Source organism: Ceratina calcarata, unplaced genomic scaffold, assembly GCF_001652005.2.
Source record: "Ceratina calcarata isolate Rehan_Ccalc_2016 unplaced genomic scaffold, ASM165200v1 scaffold403.2, whole genome shotgun sequence".
Taxonomy (NCBI): Eukaryota; Metazoa; Arthropoda; class Insecta; order Hymenoptera; family Apidae; genus Ceratina; species Ceratina calcarata.
The window spans coordinates 12,973-30,243 of record NW_017163752.1 but is presented as its reverse complement, the minus strand read 5'-3'; the positions used below and the strand labels follow the sequence as shown (position 1 = coordinate 30,243).

The 17,271-nt window shown below is 39.6% G+C and overlaps 3 protein-coding genes across 6 annotated transcripts in view; 1 reads left to right on the top strand and 2 right to left on the bottom strand.

Moving 5' to 3' along the window:
• The window catches only part of LOC108626496 (cordon-bleu protein-like 1), a 19,258-nt gene extending 4,877 nt beyond the window's left edge, over window positions 1-14,381 (top strand). The window contains exons 3-12 of one of the 3 annotated variants that reach the window (XM_018027199.1): window positions 2,344-2,430; window positions 2,626-2,752; window positions 4,957-5,318; window positions 5,683-5,920; window positions 6,827-7,210; window positions 9,091-10,095; window positions 10,523-11,622; window positions 11,957-12,054; window positions 12,170-13,169; window positions 13,312-14,381. In XM_018027199.1, coding sequence (XP_017882688.1) covers window positions 2,344-2,430; window positions 2,626-2,752; window positions 4,957-5,318; window positions 5,683-5,920; window positions 6,827-7,210; window positions 9,091-10,095; window positions 10,523-11,622; window positions 11,957-12,054; window positions 12,170-13,169; window positions 13,312-13,335 — 4,425 coding nt within the window. In that variant the 3' untranslated portion in view covers window positions 13,336-14,381. Of the gene's footprint in view, window positions 1-2,343; window positions 2,431-2,625; window positions 2,753-4,956; window positions 5,319-5,682; window positions 5,966-6,826; window positions 7,211-9,090; window positions 10,096-10,522; window positions 11,623-11,956; window positions 12,055-12,169; window positions 13,170-13,311 lie in introns of all 3 variants that reach the window. The other 2 variants (XM_018027198.1, XM_026814876.1) reach the window with 2 other exon arrangements.
• Window positions 14,382-14,415: 34 nt separating this feature from the next.
• On the bottom strand, window positions 14,416-16,544 carry Xxylt (Xyloside xylosyltransferase). 2 transcript variants are annotated; one of them, XM_018027201.2, is made up of 4 exons: window positions 16,368-16,544; window positions 15,672-16,275; window positions 15,118-15,591; window positions 14,416-15,009 (listed from the first exon to the last, which is right to left on the bottom strand). In XM_018027201.2, the coding sequence occupies exons 2-4, from the start codon at window positions 16,047-16,049 to the stop codon at window positions 14,803-14,805; spliced, it is 1,059 nt and encodes a 352-aa protein (XP_017882690.1). In that variant the 5' UTR covers window positions 16,050-16,275; window positions 16,368-16,544; the 3' UTR covers window positions 14,416-14,802. The 2 variants fall into 2 exon arrangements, with proteins under 2 accessions (XP_017882690.1, XP_026670678.1); XM_026814877.1 differs by lacking the exon at window positions 16,368-16,544 and having other exon boundaries at window positions 15,672-16,356.
• Window positions 16,545-16,641: 97 nt separating this feature from the next.
• The window catches only part of LOC108626495 (uncharacterized), a 6,578-nt gene continuing 5,948 nt past the window's right edge, over window positions 16,642-17,271 (bottom strand). Inside the window, exon 3 of the mRNA XM_026814879.1 lies at window positions 16,642-16,677. Coding sequence (XP_026670680.1) covers window positions 16,642-16,677 — 36 coding nt within the window. The remainder of the gene's footprint in view (window positions 16,678-17,271) is intronic.

The window sequence follows — 17,271 nt, the reverse complement described above, 5'->3', positions numbered from 1 at the left end:
TAAAACAATTTCAAGAGACACAGAATGCAATAATACATAAAACAATTTCGAGAGACACAGAATGCAGTAATACATAATACAATCTCAAGAGACACAGAATGCAGTAATACATAATATAATTTAAAGAAAAACAAATAAATGCAGTAATAAATAAATAGGAAATTTCCAGAATGAAATAGAATTTACTATATTTAGAGAAGAAAATGGATGTCTATATGCATTTCGTTTCATTAATTCTATTTATAAAAATAGGAATTAGCATTAACATCCGCAGTCTCGTGATTACATTTATCGCTGTCCATAAATTATTTTTTATAAAGTTTGATAACGATATCTTCGATTCAATGCTTATTTATAGATGTCATATACATACGAGTACATCGAGTTATACAATTTTTTATTAAATCATGCATGGCAATTAATGATAAGTAGAATCTTAGTTATCATATTTCTTCCTTAACATTAAATCTAATGACACTTCTGGTATTCCTGTTCCTATCGTGCAATAAGTACATAGAGTTGTACTATTTTTTACCTTAATTATGTATTATATTCATGCCCATAAGTCATGCCTATCGTGTCCATGAGTATATGCAGTTATACAATTTTATAATTAAGTCATGCATTCCATTCATGATAACCAGTCTTTTAATTATCATACATTCTCTAATATTCAATTTACATAGTGCCTACCATGTCCAATCTCAAATAGTTCTTAACAGAATTATTGTTTTTCTAATTAAATTCAGATAATACTTAGCTTATTATTGAATAAATTAATAAATGAAGAACTTTCGTAAAATGACACAAACTTATTTTCATATAATTTTAATTAGAAACTTAAAAAGAGTATTAAAAAATGAGTAATAGTCTGTCATACAAGAGCTTTCAAAACAGTTAAATTGATATTTGATGAAGATAGATTCAGTATGGAATTGATATCACTAGATTGCAGAATTTTATACAAAATTATCTGTCATACAAGAGCTTTCAAAACAGTTTAAATTGATATTTGATGAAGATAGATTCAGTATGGAATTGATATCACTAGATTGCAGAATTTTATACAAAATTATATATTTTAAAACATATTTCAAAGAACTGTAATTCATCTATATAGAATTTTCATTTGGGCAATTTCATAATGTGACATTTACATGAATAGTTTTATGTATTTATGGAAATTATATACAATAGGTGCATTTTCATACATTTACATTTCTTATAAATACATAAAAATCTTCAGTTTAGATCATATAAATTGTTTATGTATTATATTAGTGGAGATTATATACAATAGGTGCATTTTCATATATGCACGTTTCTTATAAATGCATAAAAAACTGCAGTCTAGATATTACTATCAGAGATTTACTCCTGGTACTAAGAAAAGACCAGGAAGTTGCGGTGGTATATAAAGAGAACGGAATAATTACTAATACGAGTCGGAATAAGGGGCTGGGGGTCGAGGAAGCGAGGTATTCCGCGAATCGTGTGATTCTCCGAGCAGCATTAACTTCTTCCCTCGGGAACGTTCCTAATCTCTTCTAATCTCGGCGAGGCGACTCGCCGGCTTGTAATCAAAACTGTTCCCTCGCACGTGTCCGATTACTTCCGAGAATCCTGCCAGAGAGCAATGGCTGACAATAACAACTCAAAAGAATCTCAACACTGACTGATTTTTTATTTTAATTCCACTGGTATCACTTTTAAAAAATGAAGTTTCCAGATTTCTCTTGTTAATTAAATATCACTACTCCTGCAATTTTTCACAACTCNAGTTAGAAGAAAAATACATAGAATCTTTCTTGTAGAGGACATCAGTGCCTACAATTTCTGTATAATATACTTTTCGCTATCGTCAATAATTAATTGGATATTTCCTCCTATACTTTTTAGCACGTAGCTATTTATTATTAGCATTGTTCTTCCGACGTCTGATTTCTTTTTAATTATAGGAAATGCGTTTTTCTAAGGTACATAATCTTTTGGGATTGACTGTATAGCCAGTACATCCTTAATTCCTGTTCCCATTTTAATCTGTTCCATCTTTCTATAATGTCATCTAATTCTTGCTATTAATTGCTGACTTCTCTTCTTTACTTAAATAATCCCAGCGTTTCTATTACACTAATATATTTGGTCTTTCCATCTTGTATTTGCTTCAAAATATATTTTTGCTAGGTCGTTTACAACATCTTCCCCTCATTCCTCGTTGACACCTAATTGACTACTCCACATTTCTAAATATTCTTCTCTTTTACAATTAAATCATGCATTCTATTTATGATACACAGTTTCTATAACAATTTATTGTAAATAAATTGTTTTTTTAATGTGCAGGTGAAATTGTTACCCAAGCAAGGCACTCTGATGCCGAGGAAGGCGAAGCAGGCCAATCAACCTTTCGAAACGACTTTCAGGTTGCAGGTAAACTTCGTAAATGTTTGATAGCAAATTGATTTCCGCGTAGAGCCTCTGCTCGGTAAATACTAAATTAGAGCGAATTATCAAGAAGTCTCTATTGTTCTGGTTTCCGTATCTGGCGCCTCTATCGCCACTGTTTCTGATACCGTGCCAGTTTATCAAGCGATCGTGTGCAAGGCGATTCTACCATTGTTGCAGGTACACCTGCCCAGGAACCAATTGTACGTGTCCCGGGTCAGCCCTAAGATGAATCTGGGCGAGATCTTGGACGAAGTCTGCCGTGAAAAAAACTTGGACAAAAATAAATACGAACTACGTCATCCAGGTGATTAAATTGTGGATTGTAAATATTTTAATTCCTTTGATCCATTTTATAATGAGTTATACATTGAATGGGACATTATCTGGTCCCTGGCTTATTTTTCTTCAATTTTAAATATTAGTTCCAGGGTTTACAGAGGTTATAATATATTGAATGGTCATTGTTAATCTTGAAATTGTAGAAAAGTACATCAATGAGTACAAATTGGGACATTTACTATAGCTTGTACAAAAGTCTGGATAAATTCATGTAACAAGTTTAGTAAAGGGCCAACCCAAACACGTCTTATGTTATCCAGGCTCTATTAGAATTTATTCTAGAAACGATTCACCTTCACTTGCAGTGGGACTTCGATAAATAATCTACTTAACCATTTAAGTGCGCTCGACGTGTATACACGTCGAACCAAATCTCTATTGCGGTTGACGTGTATATTCGTCGTGTAAAATAAAAAATTACAAAATAAAAAACACTGTAATCCTTCCTGGTTTTTCGTAAAATTTGTTATACCACCATTTGCCCTGCGTTCGACGTCTATAATCGTCATTGGTTGATTTCAATTCCGCACTCTGCGGGGGATTTTTAAAACTACATTCCACAGTTAACAGATTAAATGTCCCTGTAATACCCAAACTGGTACAGAACTTAGCAGAGCGTTAACCTAACATTTTTACAGCCAGAGTATATCTACGTGGTAACAATTAAGACGTTTACATAAGATTTACTTGGGTCTATTAACTTTGTCCCGAGTAGCATTTCTTGATAAGCTCGTCTCGCGCCATTGGCGGATATATTGAAACGGAACTGGATTTTGCTTTTGATATTTCAAACCGGTGCCACTGGCTTCTCTTTTTAAAGATCACTCCAAGCAGGTTTCTCAGCTTTTTTATAATTTTGCGAACATACCTAGCTAAATATATTTAACATCTTTCTTGGTATAATAAGTTAATAAATAAGTTACAGAATTACAGTTATTTTAATTTAATAGAAGAGAAATGCATGGTAATTCTTATATAAGTAATTGATTTCAAACTTAAACCAAAGTATTCCAAAGGAATCTGCTTGTTATGTGAACTTCTTCAAAACAAAATGAATGTTATTAAATAAAATTAGTTTATACTCTCCAAGAAATTCTTATTTACAAAAATACAAAATCGTATTGCATAATAGTTTAATTTAATAAATTGCATAATTTAATACCTCCTTTGTGGGTCCTAACCAGACGTCCGGATTCGAGCCAACGCTCCCGATTCGGAGCTCGCGTCAATCGAGCGCTCTGATTGGTCGGGGTTTTTTTGTTAATAACTCCTCAACCACGCCTTGGACAAGAAAATGTTGTTTAAAATTACGTCAGGAACCTCCCATTTCAATATGTTATACTAGTTCTGGGACACTGTATATAGAAACAGTGGTTGATTCGATTTCGAGTGTATTCGTACCAGCCAGTATAAATACACATATACATACATACATATATATAAATAAGGCTTCCGAAGCCATCCTTCTATCACGCATACATAAATACCCTCCCCCATGCGCATAACAGCGTTCCTAATCCAATTCGATGCTATTGTTTATAACGCGGCTGAAAGTCTTCCCCGACACTCCTGTCACAATTTTCATTCTACATCAATAAAAAAAAAATTCCGACGTTGAATTCTAATACGATTTCAATTGAATCACCCTGTAGAGTGGAATAATCTCGAGCGAAAGATACGCCACTAAGCGAGAGGCTATTCCCTATGCCCTGCGCCTCTATCCCCGGTTTTCTACGTACATATAGATCCCCACGTACGCGGCTGGTGCACGAGATATTTCAGTTAGCTAGTTACACCGAGCCAGTTGTGTTAAGATCGCTATCGCAAGGTTGCCGGCCGGCTCTTCCACTTGTTACCCCGGCCGGCGTCGTCGTTAAGCGCCTGCATGCCTTTCCGGACGTTCCCTTACACTTGTTACCGATCCCGGACCCGCAAGAATCTCTTTTTGCGCTGCCGAGCCGCGCCTTCGGTTCCCTCCGATTGCCTATGGAGGAAGATCGCCACCTGTTACGCGCCTTTGCATACTCTTCATTTTTCTGTTCAATTCAGGAAACTCGAGAAAGTTTATAAGAAATTAGAGTGTCGTGTATTTTATTAGTACTTAGTATAATAAAACGAGACAAGCTAGTGAAGTGGATGGAGATTTGAACAACGAATTTTCTCCTTCAGGGAACTTGGAGACTCTGGACCTTTCGTTGTCCCTGCAAGACTATCACCTGCAGGAGGTCACACTGTATGCTAAACAAGGGAGGACTCTGGGCTCGGGGCTTAGTACCCAGGATATAATGGTTCTCCAGAGGCAGGAGGAGCGACGTAGGCAACAGGCGAAGCAGGGCGTCTTCTCGTTCGTGTTCAAGAAGTCGAAGGAGGGCTCGTTGAGTACTGACAGTCTCGGTGGACGTAGTGCGTCGCCTGCGAGGAGCGACGAAACCGGGAGGAGCACGAGCCCCTTGCAACCGCCTGCCAGGCCTCAGAGGAAGAGGAGGCCCGCACCGAAACCTCCTACTCAAGCTCAGCCTGAAGTCAGCAATGTTAGTAATTCCTTATTGCTTTCATTCTAATTCGCATAGAATTATTGTAACTTTTTCAGAAAAGGATAATAAGAAATTTATCATTGATAGACTGCGAATGTTCATGCATTTATGAGAGATTTTTAAAAATTTAGTACATTAATAACAAATAAATAAATTTATTTACTAATGGGACTTAAAAAGAAATCTATTATTTTAGTTTTATGTTAAAGTAAAGAATAATGGAAAATAAATATTTATATAAATTTTGTTTATAAAGATTTTCTATTTTCGATTTTTTAGACAGTTTAATTAAACTTTTTATTATCGCCAAATGATATGTCGTGAGGAATGTTAAATATTAAATGAAAATGGGTTGGCGCAGAGCGTGGATGAGAATTCTGGAGATCCCGAGAAGGATAAGGTCGTGATTAGTCACAGCCGCAACAGCAGCGACAGTTCCGGTTACCACGAGGCTTCCGTGTTGAGCGACAACCCGGACTCCGCTGGGAGGCTCCCGGAGACGCTGCCGAGGAGGAACAAAGCTCCGTTGGAGATACCGAGGAAGCTGGCCCACACCTCTCAGTCCAGTAAGAGCCTGTGCAACCTGGCCTCTGTTTCCGGTACGCTTAGCCACGGAATTAGCAGCACCTCATTGAGTTCCACAGGTGTAGATCCTTAGTCTATCCTTTTTTTTTTATACATTTATTAATTACAGTAGGAATATTCATACACATCATTTAGCATCACGAAATTTGTGTCGAAAATCGACCTAGTTTGGGAGATGATTACTTCATGCAAAATAAAACATTTATGGTATCAGTTTTAATGGTCTACTTCAGATAAAGATTTATTTCATGATTATTGGGTTGGCAACTAAATAATTGCGAAGTTTATCGATAGACTTCTTATTTAAAATCCGCAATCACTTAGTTGCCAACCTAATAGAATATTGAAGTATGTATTCAGGTTTAGATATTTTTAATAGTTTTCTAAATTGTAGATAATTTTTGTTAATAATAAGGGGAAGGGTTGTTTATTTGAGAGTTCTATTATGTAGTAGATAAAATCGCAATTGGGTGGAATTTGGGATTTGAATTTCTTAATGGGTAGGCTGTGTTAGGGTGAAATTTGTGCTAGGGACTTTTTTAAACTGTTGTAACACCGAAAGAAAAAATCTTGGAATTTTCATGTTGATACATTAGAACAAAAGGAAAGGGAATCCCCTTTTCTCATAGGCTTAGAAATAGTAGTATTTCATTTATACAAATGATTCCAATTTTATTATAACAATTGTAATTACTAAGTTATTTTCCAAACTTGGGCAATTTTCTCGATATTAAAACTATTCCATAATTTTTCTTTTGCACTGTCCTTATTTATAAAAAACTCACTTATAGTATCACGAGTAGTAGTAGTATTCCAATTAGCACATCATCATTATTTTTTACAACAATTTTATTACAGCTAATTTTTAAATAATTAACTATTACAGTTTATTTTTAGAAATTATTTTTTTAATACTTTAGGACGAAAGAAGAGGACAGCCCCTCCGCCGCCAGTGACGAGGCCGTTGTCCTCCGCGATTTCCACCCAAGCATTAGAACGCATAGTAGATTCCGAGGAATCGTTGACATCGGACATGGACCCATCGAAGCCTCCATCAGACATCGGCGCCCCGTCCAAAGCGAATTCTGACATAGAAGATCGACCGAAAGCTAGCTCAGACATCGGAGTGACAACCCTCGGTTCGAAAATATCCTCTAGCATCGATTTCACCAAGGAACCAGAACCGGAGCGAAAGAACGACCTCGAGCGTCAGCGATCGGGATCCGTAAACGTAAAGTTATCCACGGAGCAAGACCGTCCCGTAGACGACGTTCCCGTAGATGCTAGAGTGTCGCGGAAGAGAGGTAAGCTAGTGCGTAGCTGCGGTAGTATAGAGAATGACCACCCCTCATACAGTTTCATATCAAGGAACAGCCTTGAAAATGTAGAGGATGGGACAGATGGCGAGAAGAAGCATAGGTGTTTGTTTAATACAGAGAAGATGAAACTGCAGTCGAAGATCGACGAGTGTAAATCAGAACGAGACGAGACTATCGATAATAAATTAATCTCGTCCCGAGCCAGTTCTTTGGAATCGGAGAATAATTATAAATGCAGAGTCATACGTGAAAATGAAGAGTTCGACGAGTTTGAACGAAGCCTCTTTAAAACCGGATCAATCCGATGCAAAGTTGATACTTTGAAATCAGAGAACAATTGCTCTAAGTCGAATATATTAGTCACTTCAAAGATTGGCTCCTCGGAATCTGAGAATAGTTACGAGTGTAAAATCGTGCGTAGGAGCAGCGAGGTTTCTGATAATTTTAATAAATCCTCTTTTAAAAGCAGATCAGTTAGGTGCAAGCTTATTTATTTAGAGCCTGAAGATAATTGCTCAGAGTCGATTAGGTCCATCAGGCGCAAAGTTAATTCGTCTGAAAATAATTCTGAACAAAGAAATAAGGGAGTTTTCGATGGTTTCAATAAGAATTCTAGTAGGAATAAATCTGCGAGATTGAAAATGCATTCAAAGCCTGAGAACAATTGCCTGAATACTAAAACGGAATCTTCAGAGTTTGAAAATAATTGCTTTAAATCGCTTCGATCGATCAGAGCTAAAGTGAATTCATCAGAAACCGAGAACAATTCTTCTAGATTTAATAGATCAGTTAAATCCCAAGATACTTCGTCTGAATCTAAATCTAAAAAGTTACAAAAATCCCAAAGCTTCGCCTGTTCCAATAAGTCGAGTACTAAAGAATGGCCCAAAAGGCAAAGTATTTCCGACGATCAGAACATTCTTCAAAGTAAAATCGAATCCGAGAGCGGGCTACATAAAATGCAAACCTTAGTCAACTTAGACAGCATCGAAAGGATCATGGAAGACATTCCAGAACGCGACGTGTTAGAAAACAGCTCAGATCCTAAAAACCTGCAAAACAATTACACACGCGAAACGAAGCATCAGAGTTCAAACCCGTTGAAGCATAGCTCTAGTTTCCAAGCTGGTTACAAGTTAAGGGAGACGAAAATAATAAACGACTTTGAGAAACCGAAATTATCAGGCTCTAGGAGTTTCTGCGTTCGACAGAATAATTCTGATTTATTAAAGGGGCAAGCTAGATTAGGGGACGTCAGTACGACTAGGTGTTACGATGGTTCTATATCCTCGAACTTAAATTCATTGATAGACGAACGGAGGTTGAATCTCTCCCCGCCTCCTTTGAGCAATTTACAAATATTCGCGATTTCTACTAAACCAATGGACATCCCAGTGATCACCGTTGATCCGGTGCCCAATAACGTCGACAAATTACCTACCCTGCCTATCATTCAGCATAACGAGTGTAAAATAGAGACCGATAAAAAGCTGAGCATCCTAGAACCTCCGCCACCGGGTCTGGTGAGCCGAGAAGAGTCCACGGAAAGTTGGAACAGGTTCTTGGTTCAGTTGAACTCGATATTAGAGAGCAGAGCCGGGGAATTCGTTTAAATCATCTGTCTGTCTCATCCTTTACAAATTTTAAGATAAAACAAAAGTAGTCCTCCTATGAATTAACTTTTAGGTTATGAAGTTAACTGTTAGGAGAGTTGGAAACAGTAATTTAAGCATGCTTGTAGAAAGAGAGTAGCACTCTTTTTTTCCTCATTAGCACCTAATCGGAATCCCTCCTTTTTAGTATTTCTTCACCTGCTTGCTAGACTAGTCTCGGTGACGGTGTTTTCTTTTTACCTTCGAGCACAGTTGGAGAACCCGCTCCGCTCCCCAAGCCTAGAAAGCGCTCGACGACGCAACGGCCCGAGGTACCTAGACGCAAAATAGCGCCGCCCTCTCCTTCCAGTAGAACCCTAAGCTCAGAGTCCAGCAACGTAGACCGCTTGTCCAACGCTCCGTCGCCCGTTGCTCGCTCCGAGAGCATCGAGAGGAGTTCTGTCAGGTCCGATGAGAAGCTCGAGGTCGTTTCCTGCTACTCCACTAGCGAGGAAGAATTCTTCACTCCTGGGCCGGATCAGTCTCAAGAAGTTTTCAATTACGATTCTATTATCCTTAAAGAGAAAACAGAAGCAATGAAGAATGAAGACGTTAAATGCGAGAAGGAGTTGGAGGAAGGGAGTATAGAAAAATCAGAGAATACTTCATTGATAGAAAATAAAAATTGTAATCAAACTGTAAAAATTACCAAAGAAGAATCGAATTCAGATAAGGATTACAATTCTATTATCCTTGAAGAGAAAACAGAATTAATAAAGAATAAAGATGTTAAGTGCGAGAAGGAATTGAGTACAGAACGAAATACGCAGAATTCAGAGAATCCTTCATGGATAAAGAATAAAAATTGTAATCAAGCTGTAAGGAAGATATCTAAGAGGGAATCGAGTACAGATGAGGAAGATTCCTCTTTGCCAAGTGACGGAGTCCAATCAGTTAAAGAGAAGAGGGTCTGCGCGGTGATCTCGACGATGCCAAAGTGCGACCACTTGAACGAGCTGAGCATGGACGACGCGGTGCGCGTTCAGCGTGAGCAGAATAAGGAGGGTTTTAAGGAGCCGAGGAAGGCCAGGATCCCTCGGACGGCTTCCAAGTCGAACGACTTCGAGACGAACTCTTTGGAGAAGCAGAAGAGGCACTTGACTTCACACGCCGAGGATATCACGTTCGCTTTGAATCTGAACGTGGCGTCCGCCATTGCTCTGCCGAGGGAATCTGATTCTGAAGACACTCCCCCGGGTCACGCAGTGGGTTCACCAGGTGCATGTTGCCTTATCACTAACAGGGTTGCAGGGGAATTAATATAACTTATTTATATACTCTGGTTAATAAATAAAAAAAATGACTACTCTAATTACCAAATGATTCTTAATGCGGCAATTAAAATGTCTGCATCCCTGGTTATTAACTTTGGTTGAGGGTTCTTTATTCTACTCACGATTTTTCATGCTTGTATCAGTCAATGGTTGAGCAATGTAATATTAAAATTGTTAAGAGTAATTCGTAGCCTTCCAGCTGAATACTAATATAACTGTCTTTAGTTTGCCATTAACTTCTGGGGTTCTAAAAATTTTCCAAACTACCAGAACTTGTATTTTAATCGTTTAATAATTCGTCTTCACTTGACTGCACAGTATATTAAGTATCAATGAATCCGCCATTTAAATGATTAAACGTTCAATTGCAGATAATTTCTCAAAGACGGACGCACTGCTTCAGAAAGTATCCGACACTTTATCCAGCTCTTTACCCGAAACATCTGTCAGTCCAACGGAAGTTCGTAAAGTAGAACCATCGAAAGAGGAAGCAGAAGCAGAGAAGAAGAAGAAGAGCATAGTTTGTCCAGAAGAATCCCGCATAAACAGCAGCACGCCGAACTTAACTGTGAGTTCGCAGCAGGACACATCGGACTACGTCTCGGCAGCTGACGAGGATTTATCTGCAGTGGAATGGGAGTACCAGCTTCCGGCGCCTCCTAGTGCCTTTCGGGACAGCCAGTCGCCAGTGTTCGACAAGTTCGAAGCGCCCGAAGAACCGAAACCGATCGAAACTTCGAACGACAAAGACCGAAGGAAGACATCCGAGAAACCAGAAATCCGAGACACCAAAGTGAACGAAATTCAGAAAGATACTCCGCAAGAAAAGTCACTGAAGCAACAGAAATCGGAGTTGAACTTGAAGAAGGAAGTGATCAGCGAATTGGAAAATAAAATAGGCACCCTGCCTCAAAGTTCGAAAGAGCTTGACTCAAAAAAAGCAATAAACCATCCATCGACGCCGAAAATCGCTCCTGTCGACAATACTCTATCGAACTTCACTATAACTACGTACAGCAGACAAAAGAATCTGAATATATTCGAGGAAGTACAGGAACAGTCCAGAGCCAAGAACGACGATAGGTTCATCAAGTCGTTCGCTACGTTGGCTAGAAACAGGAGCAACTCGAATGATAACGAAGATAGAACTGAGAAGGAATTCGACGTAGGAACGTTGCAGGGGAAGAAGAGAGTCGAAGAGGATGGGAAGAAGCTGGAACCAAAGATACAACCGGAACCCTTGCAGAGGTGGCAGAACGAGAAGAGCAACGTTCAACGGTCGAAGAGTTCCGTCAGCGAGAAGCCTGTCCTCAAACTGAATGTGAAGGAGATTCTTAAAACCGAAAAGGATTCGGAGGATGGCGAACAGGAAGATAAAAAGAGGAGCAATGAGAAGTTCTCACAATGGCGGGAGAATATTCTGAAGCGGCAAGAGAATCCTACCAAAGAAAAGCAACTGCAGTCCATACAGGTAATATTTCATTTATTTCTCATAGAAAACATAGTAAAACAAGATTTTTTCATTTTGGTTTTGGAATATCCACTACGTGACTCTTGTAGAATTTTGGGAAAAATTAGGTATTGGAAATTGACACATTTACCATGGTCTCTCGTGGCGAGCAGTGGAACTAGACGAAGCCATGCGCAGAATGATCAAAAACTGAACTGTGCCGCTCCTAAACTCTCCCGCCCCTGTGTCAATTCCCAATAAAGAAATAATTAATGAGCGGAGCTAAACACTATTGATTAAATATTTTTAGTACAATGCAATTAATTATTTTTATATTATTTCTGTTTCATTAAAGGTGATGAAGAGCATTTTGCCGCAGTTGAAAAATGCTCAACAGGCGGAGGAAAATGTGCCCAAAGAATCGATCGATACAGTATTAATTGAAAAGACGAGGTAAGACTTCTTAAATAATATTAATAATAAATATAGGGTGCGGTATTTGTTATTGTAATAATAATAATAATACATCTCCTAAATCCAGAAATTAGTTAAATTGTTTGTTTTCCAGATCCGAGACTGCGTCTAACGATCATTCGACCGAATCGAACGTCGTTCCGACTCGCGAGCCTAATAAACTGGAAGCAGAGATGAGAAAACCATCCGTGGAGAACAAGGCGAAGCGGTACACCTACTCGGGGCCACCAACGATCAATCTAGGCAGCTGGTCTGAGAGACCGACCGCCAATGTCCAAATCAAAATGGACACCGATTACAAATTCGGTATCAAACCAATCAACAACAACAACAACAACAGAACCGTAATCAACATAAATACCACCAGTAAAGACGAAGTGGACGCCTCTAATATCGAAAGTTCCGTGAAACAAAGAGCTGACGTCCCGTCGAACGAGTTGACTAAGAAACTGATCACTCACACAACGGCAACCGGCTTCAAAAGACCCGTACTAAATAAAATTAATCCAGAGCCGAGGAAGAGTAACGACAAGCCGATTGTAACCGGGGTAGAACTGAAGAAAGGTTTCGCTGAAAACAAGGACGACGATGTCATAGACACCAGCCCCTTGAATTTTAAAGAATTGACGAAGGCGTTCGGGCAGGACGTTTGCCTGCGACCGAAATCGAAGCGGTCGAACACGATCCATCGTTCGGACTCCAATTTGGAGAACGACTCTAGGAAACAGAACGGATGCGTGAACACTGACGCTTTGACAAACGGTCATCAGGAGAAGCCGAGGAGGTTCACTTCGGTGGTCGGCATCCAGGCGCCGGGTACGCTTCTGTTCAGAAACGGACTTGCTGCCAAAGGGCCTGTGCCTGTTGTCAAAGGATTCAAGATCCCGACTGCAAGAGAAGAGCAGAGTAATTCGAAGGTGGACGTTAGTAAGGAGCCGAAGGTTCCTCAACCTCCGAGGCCTCCGACGATGCCAGTGATCACTGGCGTGACTCTAAAGAGCGCCAGGCCGAAGTCCATGCCGGTGCAAACGGACCGGCGGGACGTTCTACTGGAATCGATTCGGAACTTCGGTGGTCGTGAGAATCTAAAGAGCGTAAGCATCTCAACGTGACCGAGTCCCGCGAGGCAAACGCGTGAAATTAAGATAATGGGAACTCGAGGAAATGGCGGTATTTCGATTTTCCGAGTCTCCCATTATCTTCATATTCGCGTAACACGAGAATTTATGGTTGCAGGCCTCCGGGATCTATCGAACTTAACTTCCCTCGTCCAAACCGGAGATCGTGGACGTTCCATTCCCGTGAGGACCACTCTGGTGCTTTAGCGATTAAACGAAAAAAATTAGTCGAGCCGAGGAATGAAACGAACTTCGTTCGTTAACGTTCAAATTTCTCTTGTCGATTTCAATCGCCGCTCTTCAACGCTCACGTGTAAATATCGTGTGTAAAAAGCCGAGAATAGGTAAAGGGTTGTCAATAGAAGAAGAAGAGGGGAAGAGCGTGTACATATTATATCTAGGCGTGTAAAGCGATAGGAGGAGAGGTGTGTGCATTTGTCCAAATAGTCAACGGACCGTACACGGTCCGTTCCCGAAACGTTGTTGCTCATCACATGACGCAGTCCACGCAGTTTGTTAAGTTTTTCTTTTTTTTTTCTCTTCTTTTACTTGGTTCGCCCGACCGTTCGGTTTTAATTTAAGAAGTTACGCTAGAACGGTTGGCTCAATGTTCGACTAACACGTCCTACGTTCTGCTTTACGATTAACAATTTAAGTTTCTATCACTGGGACCAAAGGTGACGTCTTTTTATTTTACGTATCGTACAACGAATTTAGATGCAGTTTAAGGTGTGTGCAAAACTCTACGAAAGATGCGATCTTTTCGTTTTCTGAGAGAGAGAGAGAGAGAGAGAGAGAGAGTGATAGAGTGAGAGAGAGAGTGAAAAAAATCTGGTCATGCGTTATGCAATTAAGCGTTAACACGTGTTCGCTCGGTACAACGAAGATTTATTTAACAACAGTTTTTTTCCTTTACGTTCACGTCGTTTTCTGTTAAGTCGAAAATGAAGAAGAAAAACAATAAAGTTGAATAGTTTTTGGGTCCGCGTGTAGACGCGGCATTCTGTTGATATAATTAACTACTTATTTTTGAAATAATCGAGAACTGTTGCTAGTTTTATGAACAGCGAATCGTTACGGCAAGTGGAAGGGCATATTTCTATGTAAATAGCATGTAACGTGTTAATACTGTATTTAATACTATCTTCTCTCCTGAATAAAATATATTACGGCGAGACTTATAATTTACATCTGTCGTTATTCATAATTCAAACGTAAAAAGTAAAATACGATAAATATTTTATTTATATGTTCGTACAAGTCCACTGATGTACATTGGTCCTTAACAAATTCCGTACAAAAATAGCACCTATCAGTTTTACGGTATAAAAATTCCTCTCGACCAACGACAACGTCAGAACTCTAATACAATTCCAATTAAACATGTAACGTAGAAAATTAATTTTCAACTTATAACCTATACTCGTGTTCCCGAATCCACGAGTATAGTATTATTTGAACGTATTGCCACCGCGACGGAAGATATATATTGGAATCACAGATCCCGTAACTATTCAGCAACAGGTACAGTCTTCTTCCCATTTCGATTGCACCAACCATAATTCTAATAGAGATCCCTCGTCCAGAGTTTGTCGACGATTGACTTGAATCAATCGCCCGGTATCGGAGTATTGCAGTTACCGTGCCACAGTTTCGTTTCCGAGTCGCATCTCGAGTAATTCTCGAAAACATCCGTGTACCCGCGATCCCTCCACCACGTGCATAGCTGCCTGTTCCAACCGCAGTCTATCGTGTGAATTAATTCCGGCCTCTCCATACCGAGAAGGGTATAGAAATCCTGGTCCCCTAAATGTCCCTGGAAATAAATGAACGTGATCAGTTCTGGGATAGCGTTTCCTTGAATTAAAACTCTGTCAATATTGGATTTAATTTTCTTTAGGAGCTTAGAGTTTATTCCGTTTACCTTAAAGTGATACTTCTCGGTGATCGCGTCGACGCTCTCTTTTTTAACAATTTCATCATAAACCGACGAGTTTCGTATCCTGTCCAGATTGAAAAGTACCATCCCACTGTTGTAACCAGGATAGCCCCTGGAAGTCGGAGGCTCCCCGAACTTCGTTTCAGGATGCTTATTACGATAAAGATATAGAACATGTCTATACACTGGTGTTAGTTCTGGAGCTAAACCAAAAAGTGCATGATTTCCAAAAGCCTTGAACTCTTCGAAGAGCAGTTTGATATCTTTACGGAATTTAGTGTCAGCATCGAACATCGCTGCCAAGGCTTGTTCAGCCGGAGCGATTCGATGCAGGCCCAAGGACAAGAAGAACAAAGCATCGGAATAGTAAGTCCCAGGTTTGCTGCTGAAATGAGGCGACATAGCAGACACTATGTCTTCTAACTGTGACGCCAGCTTATGCACATCATAGTATTCCACCTAAAATGAGTAAAATAATACATGAAAACCGAAGTATGAAACTTGAAATAAGAATAAGAAATTGCTTAAATAAATTGCACCTTCATGAATTTCCCTGTGGAGGATAAGACGTTCCCAAGAGCCTTCTCCGCGACGGTTTTACTATCGTCGTCGGTGATCACGTGAAACGCGATGTCGACAGTGGACAAACGTAGCAGGGATTCAGCGAATATCGCAAACTTCCGCCTCATCGGCGAATTGCTGGCGACCTTCGTAAATATGCACCAGACGTTGTAGTAGACCGTATCGTTCCGGAGAAGGTAGAACGCGGTGGTCTCCTCGGTCGGCCTGCCCGAGACATTCTCCTGCTCGCGCAGCAACGTCCAGCGTGCACCATTTGACGTTTGGTAGCAGTAAAACAGCACGAGGATCACGGCGATCAGCGTCAGGTTGATCAACACTCGTTTTAACAAGAGCATTTAATTATCCGATCATGTTCGAGTCTCCTCCGTACGGGCGTACGAGTATGCAGTTTTTGTAAGGGGAGACTAGAAACTGACAGAACGCATCGATTCTGTTATTCTTATTGGAGTTCTTGTATAATCGGTCGTTGACAAGCGACGGTCGTAAATAGAGGAACTGTAACTGTGTAGTCTTTATCTGTTGAATCGTAGCGATATATGTGGAGATCACAGTTTATTTATACTGAAAACAGCAGTGGGTTAGGTATAAACAGAGATGGACAGATCGTGGGATTTTTGGGGCTAGAGGTTACTAGCCGCAGTCTAGTACTGTACCTAAAGTTGCATTAGATTTTGAGTGTGAAGACAGACTTAGAATTCAAGATATTTTTTTAAGAATAATTTTGAAAATTAAATATTACATTATCTGATTGCACTGTTATTTGATATAATCATTTGTTTAGTTTATTTGAACGTACAAACAATTCTGTCAAAAGTTCAACATTATGCACAGGCTTGCGGTCACGTGACATCCCTAGTTGTAACGTCACTCGCGCATGCTCTCAGACACCCAGTTATAAAAAATCTTGCGCACCATTTGAACAACTAATCACGGATGCTTCCGCTCGTCAGCCATTTTGGATTTCTAACCAATCATGCTTCATATTAAAACAGAGCAAATTTTAAAATCGTAAATATATCAAAAATTAAGTTCTCAGAGTGTAATATGTATGCGTGTTCGGACTAAATAATAGGTCATCGTACTTACAATATGGCCGACGAGTGGAAGACGCATGCAGCGATGCATTTGAACACACCTTGTGGAAGACCAGCCAATGTTATACATATTGCGCGCATATTGTTAATAATTTTTAATATTTATTAGGAGAATGTCTATATGAGTGAGTTTCGAATGTGAGGAGAAACGAGGTCACGGAAAGAATGGCTGGATTTAATCCTTTTCGAACTGAGGCAATAATACATTATGGAACAAGGTAGAAGGGAGTAAAGTCGTTGATTATTCTTCCGGGTGGCTTTAGTAATCACCCGGGAGAACGGTCGACTTCACTCTCATATGGCGTATAGAACTTTATTCACGACCTAACTATGTAGTCACTTTGCTGCCTTGAAAAGTAGAACCACCGAGGAGATGCTGACTACTTTCTCTTTATTTCTTATCTCGCATGTACATAACATTGTCTAAACGGACTCCTATTGAAATCAATTTCCTGTTTCGAAT

Coding starts and splice junctions, on each gene's coding strand:
- Xxylt (XM_018027201.2), bottom strand. CDS start 16,049: ATGCTCTTGTTAAAACGAGTGTTGATCAACCTGACGCTGATCGCCGTG. Junction 15,592..15,671: donor CCACAGGGAAATTCATGAAG/GTGCAATTTATT, acceptor TACTCATTTTAG/GTGGAATACTATGATGTGCA. Junction 15,010..15,117: donor CCGAGAAGTATCACTTTAAG/GTAAACGGAATA, acceptor ATTTATTTCCAG/GGACATTTAGGGGACCAGGA.